The 23629-nt window shown below is 42.6% G+C and overlaps 1 protein-coding gene across 5 annotated transcripts; it reads right to left on the reverse strand.

Annotated features, from left to right (window-relative positions):
• Positions 1-1917: 1917 nt before the first annotated feature.
• On the reverse strand, positions 1918-21690 carry LOC137412162 (uncharacterized). Of its 5 annotated transcripts, none has more exons than XR_013621787.1 (7): positions 12139-12627; positions 11941-12022; positions 11744-11801; positions 9840-9934; positions 3087-3194; positions 2477-2611; positions 1918-2383 (listed from the first exon to the last, which is right to left on the reverse strand). XR_013621787.1 is itself a non-coding variant. In XM_068097451.2 (3 exons), exons 1-3 carry the CDS (start codon positions 21539-21541, stop codon positions 12630-12632), a joined length of 1995 nt encoding a protein of 664 aa, XP_067953552.2. In that variant the 5' UTR covers positions 21542-21690; the 3' UTR covers positions 12071-12629. The 5 variants fall into 5 exon arrangements, 1 of the variants encoding a protein (XP_067953552.2); XR_010981443.2 differs by lacking the exons at positions 3087-3194; positions 9840-9934 and adding exons at positions 17114-17262; positions 21422-21690 and having other exon boundaries at positions 1930-2383; positions 12139-14355; XR_013621786.1 differs by lacking the exons at positions 1918-2383; positions 2477-2611 and adding exons at positions 17114-17262; positions 21422-21690 and having other exon boundaries at positions 3081-3194; positions 12139-14355.
• Positions 21691-23629: the final 1939 nt, after the last annotated feature.

Here is a 23629-nt window from a genome sequence, read left to right on the forward strand (position 1 = left end):
GATTGTCACCGTACTCGCAAGCCGTTCGCTTTGGCTTTGCGAATGAACCAAACCATTTCATGTAAATAGAGGGGGGGGATATAATTTTAGATATATATATAGTACGGGCATGCCCTAGTTCCATACAATGCCATTCACCCCACACTCACAATACTCTGCTCACCACTCCATCATCACGCTCACCACAAAGAACTTCCTGCACCCACACTGCATCATCTAAGCTGACTACTCCCTTCTGAAACCCGCGCTCCCCAGTCGCCCCTTATACAGGGTCCGTCAGGGAGGTGTGACGATTTTCAGAAAACTCGTACACAGTTATTTTTCGTCGAATTTCAATTTTTTTTATTTTTAAAGACTACATATATAATGCCATGTAATACACTGTAACAAAGACATTTTAAAAATGTAATTCATGTTTGAAAAATGACATCATCTAAATGGCGGCCGTTCTTGTCCAAGCATTCTTGCAGACGCGCGGAAAAGTTGTCCATAGACCTTTCAACCATGGCAAGTGGAATAGCTCGAATTTCTCTGGTGATGGCATCTGAAAGGGTCTCAAGAGTGCGTGGTTTTTCAATGTAAACCTTAGCTTTCAGGTAACCCCATAAAAAATAGTCACAGGGTGAAAGATCGGGCGATCGAGGGGGCCACTCCACATCCCCACGGATTGAAATGAGGTGCCCTGGAAAATGTTCTCTTAATAAGGCCATTGATTCTCTTGAGGTATGGCAAGTAGCCCCATCTTACTGAAACCAAACTGTAGGGAGGTCAATGCGACGTCGTCTCAATTCAGGCAGTGAGAACTCGTGCAACATCGTAACATAACGTTGTGAGTTGACTGTCACAGTGCGTCCGCCTTCCTTGAAAAAATAAGGCCCAATTATGCCGAATCGGACTATTCCGGCCCACACAGTGACTCCCTCGCAGTGCAGGGGTCTTTGATGGAGTTCTCGCGGATTTGTTGTTGACCAATATCGGGAATTTTGCTTGTTTACACTTCCCGACAAGTGAAAATGCGCCTCATCACTCATAATGAGAACAGTGTCATCCCTCAGCAGTTCCAGCATTCTTTCTGCGAACGTAAACCGCTGTACGAAATCATTCTGCTGCAGTTCTTGAACCACCATGATTTTGTACACGTGATAATGAAGGTCCAAGTGCAAAATTTGACGAACTGATCTGTCTGACATCCGTAGAGCGTGAGCGTGCCGTACCGCTGACCGACGAGGGCTGGCCTCCACAGCTTGTCGAACCCTTTCGATGTTTCCCGGGGTCCTAACGGTTCGATCACCTCCCCGAGCTGCTCCCGGCCTCACAGATCCAGTTGTCCTGAAGTTTTTTACCCACTTCAATATTGTGTTTCGAGACGGAACGGCGCCACGTCGACCAACATTGAAGTGAGTACGAAATCTGCGCTGTGTAAGCACCACCGAACTACCCGTTTGAATAAACGTCTCAACAACAAAGACGCGATGTTCAATCGTCCACAGCTCCATGGCTACTGAAATGGCGCCTAACAACGAGTAAGCAACAGCCATCACGCATGCGCTAGACCCCCCACTTGCATTGTTATACCCAATTCAAACATGAATTACATTTTTAAAATGTCTTTGTTACAGTGTATTAAATGGCATTATATATGTAGTCTTTAAAATAAAAAAATAGAAATTCGACAAAAAATAACTGTGTACGAGTTTTCTGAAAATCGTCACACCTCCCAGCCGGACCCTGTATTATACAAATTAAGTGATTTAAAGGGAGAAGAAATCTTGTGTTCATTTTATTCACAGGAATTACAAAAGACAAAGATGATAAATAAATAAATAAATAATTTTCAAAAAATTGACTCCGTCCCCTTTTGTCTCCACCCACAAACCACGCCCACACAAACCACACCCATAATCCCCATAATCCCCCTCCCCCTTGTGCACCACCACACACATCATCCCACCCCCACCCTTCTCCACACACACACGTAGAGGGGAAAGGGATGGGACAAGGGAGGTGGTGGGTCATTGGAGGGAGTGCACTTCCCTTTATCCCCTCCTTTATTCTCTTTTTGTAATTAATGATGAAATAATTGTAAGCAAAACAAATATAATTAAAACCATACAACATTAAAACCTTTACATTATTTAAACATTTTTATTTGGGTGGGAGTAAATATTCAATTGTGGAAATGATGATTCTTTCCCGACACAAATCACAGTCTGCTTGTGGAAGATCGACTTTTGTATTAAGTTCATCAAGATGGAGGTTTAATCCAGCACAGGTTGGAAATGAATAAGCACTCTTTGGAACCTCAAAGTAATCCCATTCAAAGTTGTGATATTCATTGACTTGATTTTCAACTTCAACCATCAACTCTGTTATTGAAGAGATGCTGTGATAAAAAGAAAAAAACATAATTATTATTCGTATATTATTTGGGTCTGTATAAAACAATATATAATTAATAGGTTTAAACATAGCTTACCAGTCTTGTTGTGATAGTGGGTGAAAATCAGCACAGGTTGGAACCTCATAGTAGTGCCATTCAAGGTCGTGATATTCATTGACTTGATTTTCAACCTCAACCATCAACTCTGTTATTGAAGAGTTGGGGGCTAAACTGGAATAAAAAAAGGAAAAGCATTAGTTGTTAAATGTGTAGTTATTTGGTTCTGTATAAAACAATATATAATTATTCTTACTATAATTCACCAAATGTCTGTCTGTCGTCCGTTCCCAGGTACCGCAAAAACGGCTGAACCGAACGCTATGAAATTTTGGGTGGGTAATCCTGGGACCCCTAGGAGTAAAATAGGCTATATTGTTTTTCCAATTTTTCCAATTTCTCTGTTTTTCCAAACACGATGGAATAATATTTACCGATATGAACAGTGATGTGGCTTTTATTGAGATTCTACAAATACTGCTTAGATTTTGATGATTTCCGTGTGATATGATTTAATGGATGTTTATATAAATCGTTTAAAATAAAAAAACCTTAAATTTCTGATATTTTGCCGTTTCATTTGGGCTTCCCAATTGAAGCCCCGCCCATAGGGCAGGTACCGTTGCTCGTAGGTTTAAACATAGCTTACCAGTCTTGTTGTGGAAAAGATTGAAAAGATTGAAACTCATCTTCAAGGTCAAATAACTCTTCGATTGACATCCTCTGTCTCCATGAAGCGCACTGGACCTTGGTTCATCTTATATAGAAAAAATTATGACAAAATAGAGTTAGAACAATAACCTTCCTGTGTAAGAGGAAGGGATTAAAATTATTTATAGAATTAGTTAAAAATATCTCTTGACTGAGAGAGTTTGGAAGGATTAACATTTAAAAAAAGGATTAAATGCTCTTGACTCGTGCGAAACCATAAAATAAGAAAATTTAGTTTTTCCCTAAAATAAAACAAACAAATATTCGTGGTTCCCTATTCGAGAATAACGAAAATATGAGTGTTTTAGAACCGAAAAATGGTTTTGGGGTCTATTTAGGATTTAACCTTTGTTGATGGCTTAAATGGGGAAGGGAGAAATAGACGGGTTTTTTTTGGTTTTTGGTGGGTTGCCCAAAAGTTCCAACGCATTTTCCCCATTCACTTACATGTAAAAATGGTTGTGTCTCACAACCAACATTCTTCCCCTACTGTTGTGCCAATACAGTCATCAATGCAGCGACAAACGAGCTTAGGTTGAGGATGAACATATTGATAATGGATTTCTTCCTCCACTTAGCCAATTTGCAGAGTTGGGATCCAATGGATTACCCAGAGCTACTGTGTTGGTAGTACAGTTGACCATGCAATGAATAAGAAAGTATTTCAGAGTAAAGACAAGTGCCGCTAGTCCTACAATGAACACATTTGGCACACAGACCAAAGTCCGAAAGGTATTTTCATCCATCACCTCAGCCTTTAAAGCCTACTTTTCCATCTTTTTTTTAAAATTATACACAATCTGATTGGCTAACAGTTATCACAGGACATAGCACGGGTGAAGGCCAGCATATCTAATTAGCCGAGCTGTGTATTCCACCCATTGGCTGGACAGCAGGCCTGACTCCACCCACAATTGTAAACTAACTAATTAATAAGTTCGCCATTTTCATGTTGCGTTAAGCTGAAACCATCTGCTATGGTAAGTGTTGTACAGTATATTCACAATTGCCGTACCTTTCCTATGTTTGTCCTTCATTGTAAAGCAAACCTGAGCCCATACTAGCACCTATAGGCCTCAGCCTTTTGGCCTTCAGCCCTCGAGTGAGGTTCATGCTTATACACTGCCTGGGGTTTTTCTTCTGGGAGCGACAGTTTTCCATTGACAAATTTCTTCCACACCTCTGAACCTCAATGTCTGTTGCACAGAAGCTCCACAACCTCAACGTTGGCACCTCGTGCAATCAGTGGTGGTGCGAACAATTAAATTGTCAAATTGAACAATCTGATAATTTTTTTCAAATGTACAGGACCGGCTGCAACAGCGGGTTCTTTTACGTCACATGGGGCCTGCCATCGAGGCGGTCCCGATTCCCAAACCATCCCACCTCCTACATCCATCAACCCATCCCACATCTAGCTCTTTGTGAAGGATTTCAAGCACAATAAATAGAGATCCCAACAGTGGCAACATAACTCTTGCATGTAAGAAGAATTCTCAATTAAACTTTTCATGGTAAAGCCTCAGGTTTTCACGAGTTATGAATATTGTGGTGTGGTGCAGTTTTGCAAAAAAGTTGGCATCAACACTTACTAATTATTTCTGTTCATAGAACAGGTATCCCAGCTAGTGGAGAATAAAAGTTTTTTAAGTGCATGACGCATGTCCTTGAGTGCAAGGTAAGGATTACACTGAAGGAACTATCTTGTGAACAAAATGTCAAATTAGTTTGGTCGAGCAACTTCTTAAGGTAAGTGCAACCAGTAGTGTAGCAGCATAGCAAACCTGTTGTGCATTTTGTGATACAAGCACCAAATTTGGCACAAATGTACATTAATATGTTGCGAACATTTTCAGATATTGGGCCACTTGAAATTCCGTAATTTTTTTTTTCAAATTTTTTTCAAATTTCGTAATTTCAAATTTTTCGGGTGACACCGTCACAATTTCGGTCTTCGAGGCCGGCCGATATAGTGGGGCGGCTTAGCCCAAATATTCAAAAGAATTGTGCATTTTGTGATACAAGCACCAAATTTGGCACAAATGTACATTAATATGTTGCGAACATTGTGTGGTCAGCAATGAAGACGAGAGTCTGAATTACATGTATGCAAAAGACCTTGTGAACCAGTGAAGCAAATACACAGGTAAGCATGAATTAAATCTAGGGCATGATATAATTTCCATGATGTTTACCTCTACACTCAATGGTGGAAGGAGGTAATGTTTTGATCCCAGCTTGTCTGTATGTCTGTTTGTCTGTTAGTCCACAAAATTCCAGACAAAGCTTGTAGTAGTGGTAGTTGTAGTGGTAGTGGTGATAACAGAAATTGTTATATAGAACTGAACTTATATTATTATTATATGCAGAAAATAACTTCATTTCTATATGCCCTGCAGTGGACAGGTTAATTGGTTTATGCACTGAAGGGGTCACCCTGGTGTGCACTGCTGTGTTCTGCCTCACTGAGTTGTTCAGGTATGATGTACTCAGCACAAGCTTCCGGTCGGCCCGGAGATGGGGGTGCGGGGCCTGTCACGGAACGTCAAAACAAACGGCCTGCCGGGGCCGCCCAAAAGTCGGGCGTGAGGGGCGCGTCCACTAATGGAACGCCTCTCGCTTCCCAGATCGAGGGCCACGTGGTCAGGAGAACCTCGTCCCTTCCGGTCACACTTTGCCTATCGGCCGGCCTCGAAGACCGAAATTGTGACGGTGTCACCCGAAAAATTTGAAATTACGAAATTTGAAAAAATTTGAAAAAAAAAATTACGGAATTTCAAGTGGCCCAATATCTGAAAATGTTCGCAACATATTAATGTACATTTGTGCCAAATTTGGTGCTTGTTTCACAAAATGCACAATTTTTTTTGAATATTTGGGCTAAGCCGCCCCACTACAGGTAAGTGCTTTGCTATTTCAAACTTTTCGGGGAATCCTTTCAATCTATTAAAATTGCAGTGGTAAAGTATGCTGCACCAAGTAACACTGTCGGACGGCACCAGAGTCATTGCCATTGAGAGAGGCAGCTCGGAAATACGCCGTCTGAAGATGATTATTAGGATGAACGAGATGATTTTCCAGTTTGACCGATCTCGGTTATTTTTATGTTTTTTTTTTGTTTGTTTTCTTATTCCCTTTGTGTTTTATGTTTTTTATGATGGTTAAACTTACGGTGTCACCAAATAATAATTTCCTTGGATATGGGACAATAAAGATTGTTATTATTTTATTCTTTATTTTCTGGCTTTTGCCATCGTCTGGAGAACTAAAAAGTGATCTCTACCTGGACAATCAGCTGAACAGACCAGGTAGGCTCTCTTATGTAGCCAAAGCGATTGGTTGGAGAAGATATGCCAACTTTAGTTTTGGATGCAGCAAATGGGACCGGAGGAATTTTTCATGGTACCACGCCATCCCTACATAGAGTGCTGGCGCAGTTGATAAATACACTCAAAAGTAGCAGCATAGAAATTCAATTGAGACAGAGAAGGCTTCGGTTGTTCGGACAGGTAATGTAGCTAGAACTATAGATTATGAACCGAATCTGAAGATAGTAGGCTTGAACTATAGAGGATGAAGCTAATAGGAAGATAGTAGGTTTTAAGGCAAATGGAAAAAGACGAAGAGGCAGCTCGGCCCAGGAAAACGTGGCAGGAAGGTATAAACAATGACATGAAAATTGCTGCTTTAAAGAAAGATGTGAACGAAATAACAAAATGGAGTCGTGCGAATCCATCGACCAACGCTATAAAATAAGAGCAAATGTCGTGAAAAAACGATGACGACAGAATTTGCTTCATGTCAATGGAAGTCAAAAACAAATTGCATTCACGCTGTAGCTGAACCTTGAGCTTAAGGGTCATTCATAAACATTTCAGTTAGGTATTTATAACCTATGTATATTATAAAACAGAAGAATTACAACAACAAAATAATGATTCGTTTGGTTGACCAACTTCTTAAATACGCCGTCATTTTTAAACACTTGTCAACAGATACATGATGGTGAGAACATACAAAAGGAAGACAGAGAGGGGCAATTATGGCCAAAGCAACTTGTCTGCAGCCTTGACAGCAGTGAGCGAGGGACTTCCACTCATTCGTGCCAGCAAGGACTTTGGTGTTCCGGCACGTAGGCCTACCCTACGAAGGCACAGAGACCAGCAAGTAGCAGCACCTGGTGTGCTGAATTTTGGGAGATATAAGAACGCCCTTCCTCCTGAGATCGACGCGCAGCTGAAAGCACATGTAACGGAGATGCAGAGGCGACTGTACGGTCTGAGGATGCGGGACATGCAGCGTCTAGCGTTTGATGTTGCTGAGAAGGCTCAAATTAGCCACCCTTTCAACAGAGAGTCCCGGATGGCAGGAAAGGACTGGGTCCAGAACTTTCCCTCCCGTCACGACCTCACCCTCAGGCAGCCTCAAGCAACCAGCATAGCGCGTGTTGTGGGCTTCAATAAACCCAGGGTCCAGGGTTTCTTTGACCTCTTCAAGGAGTGTTTGACAGCTGAAGACTACACCCCTTCAAGAGTGTGGAACATGGATGAGACAGGGCTGACAACTGTTCAAAAGCCCGGGAAAGTCATGGCCACAAAAGGTGCTCGACAGGCTTCGAGTGAGGAGGAAGACTGGCCTTGTCTTATATGCTGTGAGGAGTACAGCCGTGCCAGACCCAGGGAGGTGTGGGTGCAGTGCCAGTTGTGCCTTCATTGGGCACATGAACAATGTACGCCAGGACTGGCCCAGTTCCTGTGCCCAAACTGCGAGTCGGATGTCTCGGACTGACATGTGCCCATGACTGTTTGAATTTGACCAAGTCACAATTCATGACATTTTGTATTTACAGTGAAATTTCCTCTATGTAGGAGACTATGTTTTTCTAGTCAGACGTTAGTATTATCTTCTTTTTATGTAATTCGGAAGTAAGGGGCAAAACGCTCACTTCTCAGGGGCAACACGCCCACAGTAAGCGTTTTGCCCCAACCTGGTGGGCGTTTTACCTCCGGCATGGGGCAAAGAGGCCAAAAAATATATATACATTTCACTTCTTGTTCTTTTTCGTTTTTTTCTATCTTGGTGTGCTTGTGCTATTATGTAGCACTAATGTGTCCTTATTGTTTGCATTTACTTTTAGTTCTCTATAGCTGCAACAGGAGCAGTATATCAGCAATCTTGCTTAATGGGGGCGTCTTGCCCCACGCTACCCTAAGTGCAACCAGGTAAGTGGAGGAGGTGTAAAAAAAAAAAAAAAAAAAAAAACTTGGAAGAGGGTGGTGGGAGGAAGATGATCTATAAATTGGCTCACGACAGGGATGAGGATAGTAAAGTCATGAAGGGGGTCTATTTCAGGCAAAGTTCAAGACCATAGATCAGTGGATCATTCAGGATTTAATGAACCAGCTTCTGCACCTTTTACAAGCATCGCCATTCCCGCCAGTGTGGATCCGCGCTTGTACACCCACCACACAGAGTGTACAACCTCAAAGTACTGCAATTGCATCCCCTTTCCTCTAACATTGTTTTAACATTACAACATTTTCCTTTAATAGGAATTAAAAATAAAATTTATAAAGAAGTAATTAATGATAACTAAACTATGAACCAGAAGCACAATCAATACCCTTAGGCACTCCATGATCAACTCCCCCATCCAAAACCTTGATCTCTTCTATCCCCGTTAATTCACCCCAGATCCACTTTCTTTGAAATACCGACTTCTTTCTTTCCTGGAAGTTCTAGCAATTATACCTCTCCCCCCCCAACCCCCCCTCCCCACCTTCCCATGCCTCCTCCCCCCAAGCCCTCTCCCTCCCACAGATTTTCCGTTGTCCCTGTTCTCTGCTGTTGTACTTGTGTGCTTCCCTCTCTCTCCCCATCTTGTCTCCCGCTCCCTTTTATTGTATATTTTGTGTGTCCGTTTGTTGTTTTGTTTTTTGTGATCGATGTTAGCTCTTACACGAGCCCCGATCTTGTATACAAAAAAAAAAAAAAAACTGTCCAAGCTTTCAAATTGCCCAACCGAGGTCACACATAGTCCGCCATTGTTACGGGATTCACACGGGCCTACTTTGTGAGCCATCTGGGCAGAACTCTTTTCCCCTGAATCTCCTACATAGGTCTCACATTCTGAGCTATCGAGGCAGAACTCACTTCTTGATTTTTCCCGAATTTTGTCAGTCTGCAAAGTAGAACTCGTATGATGAGTCATCAAGGTAGAACTCGTTTTGTGGGTCATAAAGGTGGAACTCGTTTTTTGGGTCATCAAGATAGAACGCGAATGCTGGGTCATCAAGGTAGAACACGAATGCCGGGTCATCAAGGTGGAACACGAATGCTGGGTCATCAAGGTAGCACACAAATGCCAGGTCATCAAGTTAAAACACGAATGCTGGGTCATCAATGCAGCACACGAATGCTGGGTCATCACGGTAGAACACGAATGCCAGGTCAACAAGGTAGAACACGAATGCTGGGTCATCAAATTAGAACAGGAATGCTGGGTCATCAAGGTAGAACGTGAATGCTGGGTCACCAAGTTAGAACACGAATGCTGGGTCATCAAGGTAGAACGTGAATGCTGGGTCACCAAGGTATAACGTGAATGCTGAGTCATTAAAGTAGAACCTTAAGATTTAACTTGAGATCTGTGAGAGTCTGATATTTTGTCTTGCATTCCTGGAGCACTTACATGACGGAGTGATGATAGATCCACGGCAAAATATCGCATCTTCTTCTTCAGTGGCCGCTACGACACCTTCTTCCTCTGCACGCAACAACTGACAACTGGGAGAAAGACAAAAGAGCTGGAAAATACAAAAAAAGAATTGGACAGATTTTGGATAGACAAAGAAGGATCACTGGAATAGCGAAGAAGAGGCAGTTCAACTGGGACAGAGAATGTTGTGCAAGGTAGAAACAGAAACCAGGAGTCACATCCGATCTGGATGTTAAAAAAAAAAAACTCATGTCAGAACAGCTGTATACCCAAAGGCACAAGTTATGTGGAGTAATCTACTGGCACATCTGCAGAAATTTCAATATCCCAGTTTCACAAAACTCATGGAAACATGAACGAAAAGCAATCATTGTAAAGAAGGACATAATGCTCACGACCTGATGATGCCATCCAGCGTGAACAGAGAAAGCGAAGGACTGCGACAGAGATAGTACTCAGGAACAAAAAGGAAAAGACAACGTTGCTCATTGAGATGTCAAGTACCCGGCGATTTCGGCCTAAATAATGCAGAAATCAAGAAAATTACGGAGTAGAACATCATGAGTGCGAATGCCAAATAACTCTGGCAGGATCTCCCCACGATCACTCGTTGCAAGCCGAAGTTGAAATCTCCAAGGAATGACGACACACATTGCCAGCCAAACTGACTCATTTTTACAGCCAATTCGATCACCCGGTGTGCACAGCACCAACCACAGTGGAAGTGACAGCTCAAGCTTTTGTGATTTCCAGAAATGACACTCGGCGTGTTCTGATGAACTTGAAGGTCAGGAAAGTGACTGGTCCTGATGGTATCAGCCCCGGACTGCTGCGGTCTCTCGTGCTGATGAACTGTCGCCCATTTTTACTTTACTTTTCAACTGGTCACTTCAGCTTTGTAAAATTCTCCGTGTCTTGAAAAAGTCCATAATTATCCCTGTGCCAAAGCGTTCGTCAGTGAGTTGCCGAAATGATGATAGACTGGCGCCAACTTGTCTGGGATTGCAACGGATTAACTCTCAATATTTACAACTTTCATTGTTTTAATCTTCGGTCACATCTGCATATGTCTCTCTCTCTCTCAGCATGTGATGGAATGTCTCAATTGTAAAAACCTTTCTTTGCTCAGGGCTATCCGATCAGATTCATGAATCCTTCTGTGATAACTTGGCAGCCTTGATTGTAATCATGAGTTTTATAACTCTGGCAAACAGATGGGGTATGTCTTTGCGTGGCCTTCACATTTTTCCCTCCCACCCACGGGTCCACCAGGAAATAGAAGGCCACTCGAGAGAAGATGTCAGTGAGAACGGATCATATTGTCAAGCGCACTATGTTTCAGTTCTCTGTGATCATGAAATAAATTTGTTTTGTACACCCTCTGAGTTGAAGAGAGCCGAGTCTCTTCTTCGACAATTGCATATATGTGACAATAAATTCATTATTAGCATTATTATTATTATTATTATTATTGTTATCATGCTTAACAACCGCAATCCTGGAAATACTGCATTCTCTGCATTCCTTTCTGAATCGCAATTGAATTTTTTTTTTATTTCACCTTCAATTTCACATCTTGATTTTCTTCATCACAAACTCCCAATGGATTTGCCAGAAAAAAAATTTCAAACAATAAATTAATGCTCATCCAGGTGTTCACAATGACCTTTATATGGGTACATTAACACTCATGCCAGTCTTCCACCAATTGGAAGATTGGTTCGGTGATCGGCTGGATTAGAGTGCAGCAAAATATTCGCTTGTTCAACATTTCTGAGGCAGAGACAAAATGATGGACACAATGGAGGTGAAGGACATGCAGTTTGGACAAAGTCTGGAATAATTTGTAATGTAAGGCAAGAATCTTGACAACTTACATTCCAACAGGTAGGATGGTTTCAGGTGAGGGTGTGGAGGAGGCAACGAGCTCCTCTTCTATGAAAAATGAAAGATTAAACACATTGACATGTTCATCAGTCTGATAACTTGTTCAGGAAAGGGTACAAAAAGAAATGTATGGAGTTAATGTTCTTGTTATTTATTCTGCATGGGGATGACCATGCCAATAAATTACCTTTCCCAGCGAAATTATAATTACAATTAACTCCACAATTAAGGATGGTCTTCTTCATCAAAGGAAGCACGAACAGTAATGTCTGTAAAAGAAGAAGTGCCAAATTTATTTCAAATTTAATGTCTTCATCTTTGTGTTGGTTGGGTTTGCACCCAGTGTGTTCATCTCACCTGCCCCAAAGTATTGAGGAGGGCTTACCTGTTGTAGGTCATGTTGTTGCTGCCAGTCATCACGCCTGGGATTCCCTTCCATCAGGTCCTCTGTTGTCGTTGGAGGACAAAACTGAACTGTTGTTGTTGCAGCCCGACATGACAGCTGGGCTTCCGTTACAGCAGGTCTTCCCTGTGAGGTCTTCATATGGCGGAGTACATTATCTTCATATGTACATTATCCTCTTCTTTCTTCTTTTTTTTTTTTACCTCTGCCACCGAAGGTGGATGGAGGTTATGATTTCACCTCTGTCTGTTTTTTTGTCTGATTGTTTGTGAACAAGATGTCTCAAAAAGTTGTGGACGGATTTGGACGAAATTTTGTGGAGAGGTTGGGTATGTGACACGGACGAAATGATTCGATTGTGGTTCAGGTCCGAATCCTGATTTGGCCTATCGGTGGGATAAAAACCATAAACTGTTCAGCCAGGCAGAGGTATGTGTTCTACCGAGTGGATTGTGGGAGATAAGGAGGGAGGGTCACCATCTATGGATGCCCTTGGCCTGCTTGACCACTTTGCCTCTTTTGATGGTATATTGACCGTTTGGGTCAATTTCCCTCATTTCCTGAAGATGATCCTGCAGCTTTGCCTGCTCTTCTCTTTCAACAACAGTGTAATCTGGAGTGATAAAAATGTTTTTGGAGCATTGAGACGGATCATTGAAATTCCGTACCTTATTGTTATTATAAAGAACGAGATTCCGATCAGAGACGGATCTGAAAACAACTTTCACCGGTCTTTTCCCAACATGGTATCCCACGCGGAAAGTATATTCAGGTTTGATGTTCAAGTTCATAACGCTGAGCAACTTTGCCACAAGCTGCATGTCATTTTTGCTTTCCTTTAGTCCTCGGAACATGAGATTCTTTTTTCGGCTTTCAAGCTCCGCTGGTTCATCCCTGCGAAGAGGCTTCGGTTCAGGCGGCCGCCGATGAACATCCTGCTGTTTCCGCTGCACCCCGTCGTCACCTTTAAGCTTTGGTTCGGGTGGCACCTGATGAACATCCTGATGTTGCTGCTGCACCCCGTCGTCACCTTTAAGCTTTGGTTCGGGTGGCACCTGATGAACATCCTGATGTTGCTGCATCACCCCGTCGTCACCTTTAAGCTTTGGTTCGGGCGGCACCTGATGAACATCCTGATGTTTCTGTTGCTGCTGTAAACCTTCATCTGTTGTTTCAAGCACTTCTTGGATTTGTTGATAATCAAGCATTTCTAGTTTTTTCACTTTCGTCTCCCTTACCAACAGCTCCTGCGTCTTTATCTCCACATTGTGTTTTCTTTCTCTCATCTCTTGTTCTCTTTTCAATAAAATCAACTCTTTCGATTTCCATACCATTTCACATCCCTCTCGTTCTTCCTGTTGCTTTCCCTCTCTTCGACTATTCTCTTCCTCTAATGTCTGCAGGTTGCGCTCTCGATCTTTGAGCTCCTCACATTTTTTGTGGATATGAAGCTGTTTTTCCCGTAGGTTTTCATCTTTTGTTTTCATCATCAACGTTTCAAAGCCCTCTTGTTGCTTCAGCTCCTGTTCCGTACGTTTCTGCACATCTTTCAATTGCCGCACTAATTGCATCCTGTTTTTAACATCGAATTCGATTTTTTCCACAGCAATCATTCTCTGCTTAAGTTCTGTGTTTGTTTGTGTTTCCCAGATCCAGAATTCGACTTTTTCTTCCTGAAAATACTTTTTCTGTTTTGCATGTCTGCATTCTTCCTCATTTCTTATCCGAAGCTCTTCTTGTTTTTTCTGCTCCTGTTCATTTATTTTCCTCTGCTCTGCTTCCTCTTTCTCTCTCTGCTGTTCTTCCTCATGTTTCTTCTGTTCTTCTTCCTCCATTAGCCATAATACTTTTCGTAATTTGAGTTGCACGTCCTTTTCCTTCAACTCCTCTTCTTTTCCCTGAACCAACTGCTCTCTTTGTATGAGATTTCTTTCGTTTTGGACCAACCTCTCCTTCAATTCCTGCAGTTTTTCTTCCTCTTCCCACAATTTTTCTTCTTCTTGTTGTTCTTCAGCTTGTTCTTTATTAACAGAGTCTTGTTTTATTGTGAAATCAATTGTTTCCTTCATCTCCAGAACCTCTTCTTCCTTTTCCTCTGTTTTCTGCATCTCAAGGTGTTCATTTTCCTGAAGCCCGTTTACCAATGGTGGGTCGTTCTTCAATTCTTCTTTCCCTTTTTCTTTGCGTCCACATCGTAAACTGCAAGATAAAAACAGAGATTCTCAGTTCAAGCTAAAATGAAGTATTTCACAACATGTAAAGTATTGAATGCATGGTTTTGTAAAACAGAAACAAACATGTTCCACGAGTGTTGAAATGCTATAGGATACGGAATATCAAGCGTGCAGATGTAACTTAAACAAGGTTCGTAAACAAGTGTGGAACGATGAACCCAAAACATAAAACAAGCAAATACAGACTTGGCATTTAATATGGAATATTTTTTTTGTGTGGGTGAACTTACTTTTCAAGATGACGTAGAACCAAAAGTTCATTGGAATTATGTCGAAATTATTCTAGATTTTGTTAATGTGCCCTTTAAAAGAAACAAAAACCACATTTGACATTTCGAAGCAAGTAAATTGATCCTTGAAAGTGATGTAAACTGATATGGAACTCAATTCACGGACAGTACTGTGTTAAACCTCTGTGCGTTTTCCAGAAGTATCTCTTTATTTTGCAGATTAGCCAAGAAAAAATTTAAACAAAAACAAAAGTTAAATCACGACTGGGATTACGGACAGTAAAATTACAGTTCAGTACTTCGTGTAACCCCCACGAGCATTCAGGAGAGCACGTACACATTGAGGCATGCTGTTCACGAGATTTGCCAAGGTTTGGACAGGAATGGCTTGCCATGCAGTTACAATAGCCTGCTGCAATTCATGCACAGAGGCAGGCTGCTGGTCCAAGTTGTCGATTTGACGCGTTAATTCTGCCCACAAGTTCTCTATCGGATTCATATCCGGGGACATGGCAGGCCACTCCATATGCTCTACACCACGGTCAGCAAGAAAGTGTTGGATCATGCGAGCATGATGAGGCCATGCATTGTCATCTTGGAAGACAAAGTTTCCTCGATAGGCTGCACGAACAAATGGAAGCAATCTTTCTTTCAGAATGGCCCTGTGCTTGAACTGGTTCAGGTTTCCATTCAGAACAACCAGGTCAGTTTTGCCCCCTGCATGAAAAGCAGCCGAAACGGTCACCCCACCACCTCCAGCATGGACTCTTGGCACTATACAATCTTCGTTGTCGGCTTCATGCATTTGTCTGCACACTCGGACGCGGCCATATTGACGATAGACCAGAAACCTAGACTTGTCACTGAAGATCACGTGATTCCAGTGTCCTGACTGCCATTGACGGTGCTCTCTGGCCCACTGCAATCGACGCTGGTGGTGTTGTCTGGTCAGACTTGGCTTTCTCAGGGGACGCCTGGCACGATAGCCTGCTTGAACCAGTCGTTGGTTGACTAGCCTTCTGGATACAGGCACATTTGTCAGTTGCTGCCACTCAGCCCGAAGCCGATTAGCTGACTTGGTACGGCCATTGCGGACTAACCGGTGCAGCTGGCGATCATCCCTCCTTGTGGTTCCGCAGGGACGTCCTGACCTCGGTATTGGAGTAGGGACACCCCTCTGAGCATTTCGTTTCAGGATCTTTGACACCTGACCTTGAGTGATGCCATACTGCCGAGCAATAGCACGCTGTTTCATGCCGTAATTTCGTAAAGCCACCACTAAATGACAAACAGCATTGTCGAGTTGACAGACCATCTCCATGGGAAGCGGCAATAACTTTTGTAGACGTGCAGCAGTTGTTTTCCACTAATACAGAATGCAACAACCCTTATATACCCGATTGTGAAGCCAATCGTCAAATGTACCTGTCCGTACATTTTGTCATGCCACCTGTGATATAATCCTGTTATTGACTTCTTGCTGGGACAGACAATCAGTGACATGGTTCTTTTAACAAAGAAATCACTGAAGCGTAAAAGAAACTCATCAGATTGATATACCGAGTTCAGAAAGTAAACCCAAGTCAAGAAAAAAAATATATTCCATATTAAATGCCAAGTCTGTATTTCATCATCAGATTCCTTAAACCACATTCCACCTATTTCAGGCAGTTGGTCGATTGATGGAATATCTCCATTTGCATTTTCTTTCTGCAAACGTACAATCTTCTTCATTGTTTCATCATCTGTCCTTCTGGCTGCATGACTTAATGATCTAAACCTTCTCTTTCTCAATTCAATCTCCATACTGGAAATGTTGTCGTATTTCTTCAAGATCTACGCTCCGCCATTTATCGTTCAATGAAAGACCAAAAATCCTTCTTGACATCCCGTGTCTTCCTTCTATTCTTCTTTCACCTTCCATCCCCATGGCCCCAGTTTCACTTCCATACACCACGGCTGCCCTTATACAGGCTAAATGCACTTGTTTGTCGGGATACCTCCAAACTCTTTACATTTATTCCAAGATACTTTTATCCAAGTCCTGTTCCTTCATTGCCCTCCAAGATTTCTCTTAAATAATACAAATTTTTCACCATTCCATTTTGCCGCTGAATCCCATATCTTCCTGCGTTATACTGTGATCAACCTGTGCAATTCCAAGACTTGATTGTGGAAAAGCATTTAATGTAAACTCCTTTTTAAAATCTCTGAACAATCTTGGCCCCTTTGATGAAGGCACTATGAATATTGATGAAAAGTGCCGCCAATTCGGTGCCAGGCATGAGGGAAGTACCAGCACATCGCTCGGCCATCTGACGTTCCACCGAAGTACGGTAGAGCGACATATCGGCCCTCTGCTCTCCTTGGACCATCTGAACCTTTGGTTATTCATAAAAAATTTATGTAAACACGTTTCAAATTTCTGAGCTATCTTGTCCCATTGGATTAAATCATCATAAATATTGATTAAAAGTCACTTGTGTTCTTTACCAGTGAACGCAGGACTTTTTTCTTTGCGTCTTCTTCCTGAACCAACGTGATGGTTCAAATGAAATTACACCTATAAACAAGAGTAAGGTGATCGTGACGAGCACGACATCACGAACCATGGACATCCCTCCTTCCTCCACAGCATGATTCTGGAAAATGTATGGAAATTAGACAAGGGCAGGGGAAGGAGAAATGGTTGTTTAATTATATATTAAACGATACAATATGTTTACAATTATTTTACAAAACCCAAAAGGTCGTGACAAGGTAAGAACAAGATGTTCTTGAAGTGTTTTAGAGTGCATTCACAATGGCTCGAGATTCAAACCCAGGTAAGACAGCTCAGAGGTGAGTGTACAAACTGCTTAGCTCTGCCAGCCCTGATATGTAGTTTGTCGGTATCAATTTCCACGACACAAACGAGTGCAATGTGTGTTACTATTTACAGAAAAAGTACACCATGAAGATTCCTCAATCGACACGACCATGAAGAAGATTTTGCCTTGATGGGACAAATTCCAACTTCACTTGGTGGGGAAAGTTAACCTGAAGTTTCCAACTGAAGATAAATCTCTTTATATTCCTCATCACATCCTCATGGCAAAGATGGATCGCAACGATTTAAATGTCAGACAAGGAAGATTGGATATGGGATTTCAACTGTGTACCAACACTCACTGAGCTACTCCTTTTTAAATGCTGCTCCTGGAATCTTTGATTTATACAAAAAAGTACTGCAAGACAAGACAGCCGATTTAAGAGTGATGAAAATTAGCAAATCAGTAGGACCTGATGAGATACGAGTGAAGTATGGACCTGCCTCGGTGAATATGGGGTTCAGGTTGTTGCCAGATGCATATATTTTAGATCGGTACATGAAGTTGTGCACATAAAATGTTTTTAATGGTTTCTGGTGATTTAAGGTCCCTTGAAGCAGAAACTGCATCACAATACTCTGTCATCATTAAACATGTCTTTTATATATATATATATATATATATTATATATACAGATATTTTAAAAATACCGGGATCGAGTCTTAAAACGTCTCCTTTTTCAGGAGTAGGGGAAATGAAGTTTGGCACCATTCCACCCACAACTTATACTCCTTTATTAACAATCTTCGTGTGAAATAAGTTGTATAAGCACAAAGTAGAAACATAATAGCTTAGCAATAAATTTAATTTCTGTCTACAGAGGTCAAAAGGTCATCTAAATTGGCAGAAGCCCAACATTGTGTTAAAAAAAATTGTTTTGGGAAAATTCTTGAAAAGTTTTTATTTTGAAAATAATGTTACGTTTGTGGGGGAGGGGGGACGGTAGGCAATACCTTAGCCCAGGTAGATTTGCATAGGTAGTGTGCTCTGATTGTCATGAAGAAGAAGAAGAAGCCCCATGTATCATAAGTAGGGATCCAGTAGACCGTATGTTGTGCAAGAGCGTATCTTCGTTCCCATCACGAGGGGTGGGGTTATGTTAATTGGTTAAGGATTATGGGTAATTAATCCCTTGTATGTAATGGCCTCTGTTATTTTTCCTCTGTTTCTTATGACACCAGCAACACACACAGATAGCCAGGCAATCGCGCATTTATAACACTAAATAAAAACCAACTGGAAGCAGGACATTGAAAACTACCGCTGATACCACCGACCTGGTGAGCACACAGGGACAGGAGGTCCGGGAGGTGACGCCCCGCAGAGCAGTGATTGTTCCGGGATTGATTGGCGCAAGGACTGCTAAGATGGGACTATTGATTGGTGGAGTAGGCACGGATGAAGTCAGAGCATCGAGTTTAAAATAACGCTCTCACCGACATTTTGTCCTCTTTGCTGTCCCTCTAGAAGACAAAAGACGTTGTTCCGACATTTTCTGCCCCTTACACCCGGGAGTTCATAGCGAACGGTGGCATTTTTGCTCTCTTGCATTGGGCATTGGTGCTGTGCAGTTAGCATTTCATATCCCTAACTTTGGGTTTCGATGATCGTGAGGAAAGGCGGTCGTGGCTCGTGGACTCTGGCACGCTTGGCCGTGGCTTCGTGATGGCTGAGGGCCATGCCGAGTGAACCGGAGAGGCGGCGGTGCTGTGTGGAGCAGAGACGAGTGAACGGGCGCGGCCTGCTCGCTGTGCACTCGACGGCTAGAGGGGTGAACTGTGCACGGAGGCCTGGTTCCTGCTCGCGTGCTGCGTGGCAAAGCGTGCTGTTCCCGCCAAGGACGCGGGGGTTTGGACGATTCCTAACGAGGTTCAAGAGCAGCTCGGCGCTAAGTGCCCACTAAACAAACACACATTTTTTACTTTCATTCTTTTATATTTCCCTTTGTGTGTATTCGAGTCTGTGTGGGTACGTCCCATTTAGGATATTAGTTTAACGTGAATTTTTTTGTTGCTGGCATTTATTTTCAATAAACCTGTTTATTTTGAACATTTTAATTGTGTGTCGGTTTGAGTTAATTGTTGCAGGTTCAAAGACTGCCGGTGGACCCCGACTCCCCCCCCCCCCCACTCTTCCCCCATGCGTATAATGCAGGTGCGCCATTGGATTGAACGCCTTGGAGTTAAAGCTCGTTTGGTCATCTGTGTCGCCCTGTGGTGTTCACGACAGGGCAGACACGACAATAACATTACCCCGTACCCTTCCATCTACCAAATGGTACACCTGGACACTCACCTTTCTGAGAAACCTCAGAGGAGATTTCCAGGAATGCCTCATTCTGAGATGTGGGAAAACCGCCAAAATATTCCACTTTGAAAAGAAAGGAATCCTGATCAAGTTGCTGTTGATATAAAAGAATAACTATTTTTACTCCGATAAATGTATTTTGATTATTGTTCTTTGAACAAATACAGGTTTGTAACATTTATCCCACAAATCGATCAACTTGTCCTATTTAAGGACGCTCAAATTAATTATTGTGGAGCCCTGCTTGTTATTGAATGTACGAGGAAGATAATCAATTCAGTTCTTGTGTGATGTTATTGGGGAATATTGGATCAAGAGTGGACATGGGGTGCAAATTATTGTCAATAACTAAGTCAATAACGTCAATAGTGGTTATACACCTGTTATGGGAATTTCCCTTTGATTTCAATGAAAGTTAAACATACATGTGTTGACAAATATTGCAAAACAAATCAATGTAACTTATCAATGAAATATTTTACATGCATTGGGTCTTGACCCGCTCCATCCTCGGTGAAAGTACTTTCGTCTAAGATTGCACTTGTAAATGATTCGGTCAAATCGTGAAGAATTTTCTTTCTTTGTTACCTCCGCCACCAAAGGTGGATGGGGGTTATGTTTTTACCCCTGTTTGTTTGTTTGTGAACACGATATCTCAAAAAGTTGCGGACGGATTCGGACAAAATTTGGCAGTGAGGTAGTGTATGTGACAAAGACGAAATGATTAGATTTTGGTGAAGATCCGGATTCGGATTCGGCTACGAGAATGTTTTACGTGATCCTTCACCATTGAGAGATAGGGTCAGAAACGGTACATAGCAGGATATCTCAAAAAGTTATGGACAGATTTGGACGAAACATGTTGCACAGGTTGTGTGTGTGACAAGGAAGAATCGATTCAATTTTGCTGAAGATCCGGATCCGACTAGTCGCATTTTTAAGTGATTCGTCACCAATGGGAGATTGGGCCAAAAACGATGTACAGCAGGAAATCTCAAAAAGTTGTGGACGGATGATTTTGATTGAATGTGATTCTGTATTGTGATTTTCTGGTCTACTCTGGGATACAAAACGTAAACTGTTCAGCCTGGCAGAGGTATGCGCTCTGCCGAGTGCCGTTCTAGTTTTACATGCGACCTGCTGCCATGTTCAAATCTGGGTGAACATTTCCAAACAGCAAACTGACCAAAGCCCTCACCATGCATGCCCAGAGATAATAAAAGGTGTTATAGCTGAGAGTAGGCAAGGGCAGGCAATAATCATATCACCTGAGAAATAAAACTTGATCAAAATCCAGCTATGACTTTACAATACCAGCGACAGTCAAACTACCTACATCTCCAAACACCATATCACAAAAACTGTCCAACTACCTACATCTCCAAGCAGCATCCCACAGAGACTGTACAACTACCTACATGAATGGGAAGAATACTTCTGAGCCTATCCAAGATGGTGTTGGAATATGCCATTATGTTTTGTATGACAGAAATGGACATAACGAAAGATGTTGGATCAGAAAAAAGCATTTGGACATATTCAGAGTGAATGTTGACGATGACGTCAGAGCTGGGAAGTGCACATATGTTTACACACACATCTTCAGAACTACATGACGTCATACCTGAATGAAAAGAACATTTCCGAGCTTTTCCAAGATGTCCTGGGTACATCCTTGTAATTTCTGAATGAAAGACAGACACATAATGTGGTCGATCAGACAAAATTGATTGGACAAATTCATAGTGAAAGTTGACGATAACGTCACAGCGGTGAAGTGAAATGCAGTCAGGCCTCAACATTCGCAGTCCCAGCATTTATGAGTTTTGCGTAGTCGCAGTTCATAGCATGTAACCTGTCTCTGCATTATTTATTCATGTATTCGCAGTTTAATTTAAAAAAAAAAGAAAAAAAAGAAGATGAAGGAGCTGCGCTCCAACGCGAGTCGAAAGAATTGACGCGACCAAAGACGGAATTCGTCCGAGTTGCTTTATTGAAACAAAACAGCTCAGGTATTCTGACAAAAGCCCGTTTATCGGGCAGCAATATATATACACATTTATGTCAGGAAGTTTGCCCGGCAAAAGCTATACCGGGCATGCCCGGGTGTCAAGGGCGAGCCTTGGAAAGGCGAGTCTGGACCTGCCCGGGCGTGTTTGGCTGCGGCCTGGCAAGTCGAGGCTGGGCGTGCCCGGGCGCTCTGGACGAGCACTGGAAAGGCGAGAGCGGGCATGCCCGGACGCTCTGGGCGAGCCCTGGAAAGGCGATAGCGGGCATGCCCAGACGCTCTGGGCGAGCCCTGGAAAGGCGATAGCGGGCATGCCCGGACGCTCTGGTCGAGCCCTGGAAAGGCGAGAGCGGGCATGCCCGGGAAAGACGAGACCGGGCGTGCCCGGGAACAGTGAGTCCGGGCATGCCCGGGAGAGGCGCGTCTGGCCGTGTTCTGGCCGGTGCAAGGCGATTGTGTGCCTCCAGCGGTAACCGTGTAGGGGAAGTATTCGGGAGACTCAAGACTCCAATGACCGGACACAGGTTTTACAAAAGGTCTGGTTTATTAACTGGTTATTCACTTTATTCCAATTACCAAATATCAGCTTAATTCAATGGACCAGGTTAACTCTTTTCGCATGGTCCTTCTCGTTCGGTCGATGTTCCTCCGCCACTCCCGTCGGGCAGAGGGTCTGATGATGAGGAGTGCTCATCCGTTCCGTCGGTCAGAGCTCCTGGTGACAAGTCCTCTCGACTCAACGTTTGCTCTCGTTTATATGGACAAACTGGACTTAATCCCCTGTCCGCTGAACGTTAATCCTTTCTCCGCTAATGCCCCGAGGTCATGCATGCACCAAGTCCTGGCATCAGCTCGCTCCCCTCCTGCTGTGAGTTCCGTTTTACCAAACGATAGGGGGGTGCTCCAGCCAGGGGCTGTGACCAGGTGGACAAGAGATTATCATGTTCGGGCACATTCCTGACACTCATTTACGAACTCGTCTTTCACAGAGTTTGCAGGTAAAATGTATCTGCTTCGTTACCAGTGTTAATTAATAAGTTACCAGTGCCAATTAATAAGTTACACTGAGTTACACTTCCACAATTCCCTCATCTTTTTGTTTTTGTTTATATTAACCATTAATCTAAACATCAATATAAGTAAACAATCAATCACTACAAGTAAACATCATTACAAGTATAAGTAAATAATCAATCACTTTGGTAATCAAATTCCCTTGGGCATACACCGTCATCCTGCAAGAATCACAAAACATTTCGTTGGTCATTGACTCCTTCCATATCGTTCAATCTATTGCATTTGCATCACAAATATATTTTCAAAACAACACTTCACCATCACCAAGATACAACAATTTCACTTCATTTTCAAGTTTTGTAAAGCATCTGCACCATCTGGCAAAAAACGTTTGCCTCCACACAAATGTTGACTTTGTTTGAAAGGAAGGGCTGATCACTTGTGTTTGAATCCTGGTATGAAACATTTTCTCCTAATGTCTTCATAGCTCCTGCACTACTTCGTGTAGGATTTCGCTGTTGTGGTAACATTGCGGAGTCATAGACTGACCCTGCTCTCCTTGTAGCATTCTTGCCACTTTTTGCTGTAAACCATAGTAATTCCTGAACAAGGCCTTCACCCAGTTGTAGTCGACTTGCCTCCTCCCTCATTGTGAGTGGGCAGCAAGTATTGGTGTGACGTTGATTGGCCAGCAAGATGTGGAACAGGGATGCCGGATGCATCCACAATGATGTTGGGACCATGGTGTTCAGGTCATTCATGGTCCTTACCAGGAGCAACCAGCAGAATCGTGCACAGCTGTTGTGA

This window comes from Myxine glutinosa, chromosome 1 (genome assembly GCF_964187855.1).
Source record: "Myxine glutinosa chromosome 1, kmMyxGlut1.1, whole genome shotgun sequence".
In the NCBI taxonomy this organism is placed as follows: Eukaryota; Metazoa; Chordata; class Myxini; order Myxiniformes; family Myxinidae; genus Myxine; species Myxine glutinosa.

Excerpts from the sequence above, each read along its gene's own strand:
- LOC137412162 (XM_068097451.2), bottom strand. The coding sequence starts at position 21,541 with ATGAATTTGTCCAATCAATTTTGTCTGATCGACCACATTATGTGTCTG. Across the intron at positions 17,263-21,421 it reads GAAATGTTCTTTTCATTCAG|AATCATGCTGTGGAGGAAGG; the intron begins GTATGACGTCAT and ends TACATTTTCCAG. Across the intron at positions 14,356-17,113 it reads AAAAAGTCCTGCGTTCACTG|TTTACGATGTGGACGCAAAG; the intron begins GTAAAGAACACA and ends TTTATCTTGCAG.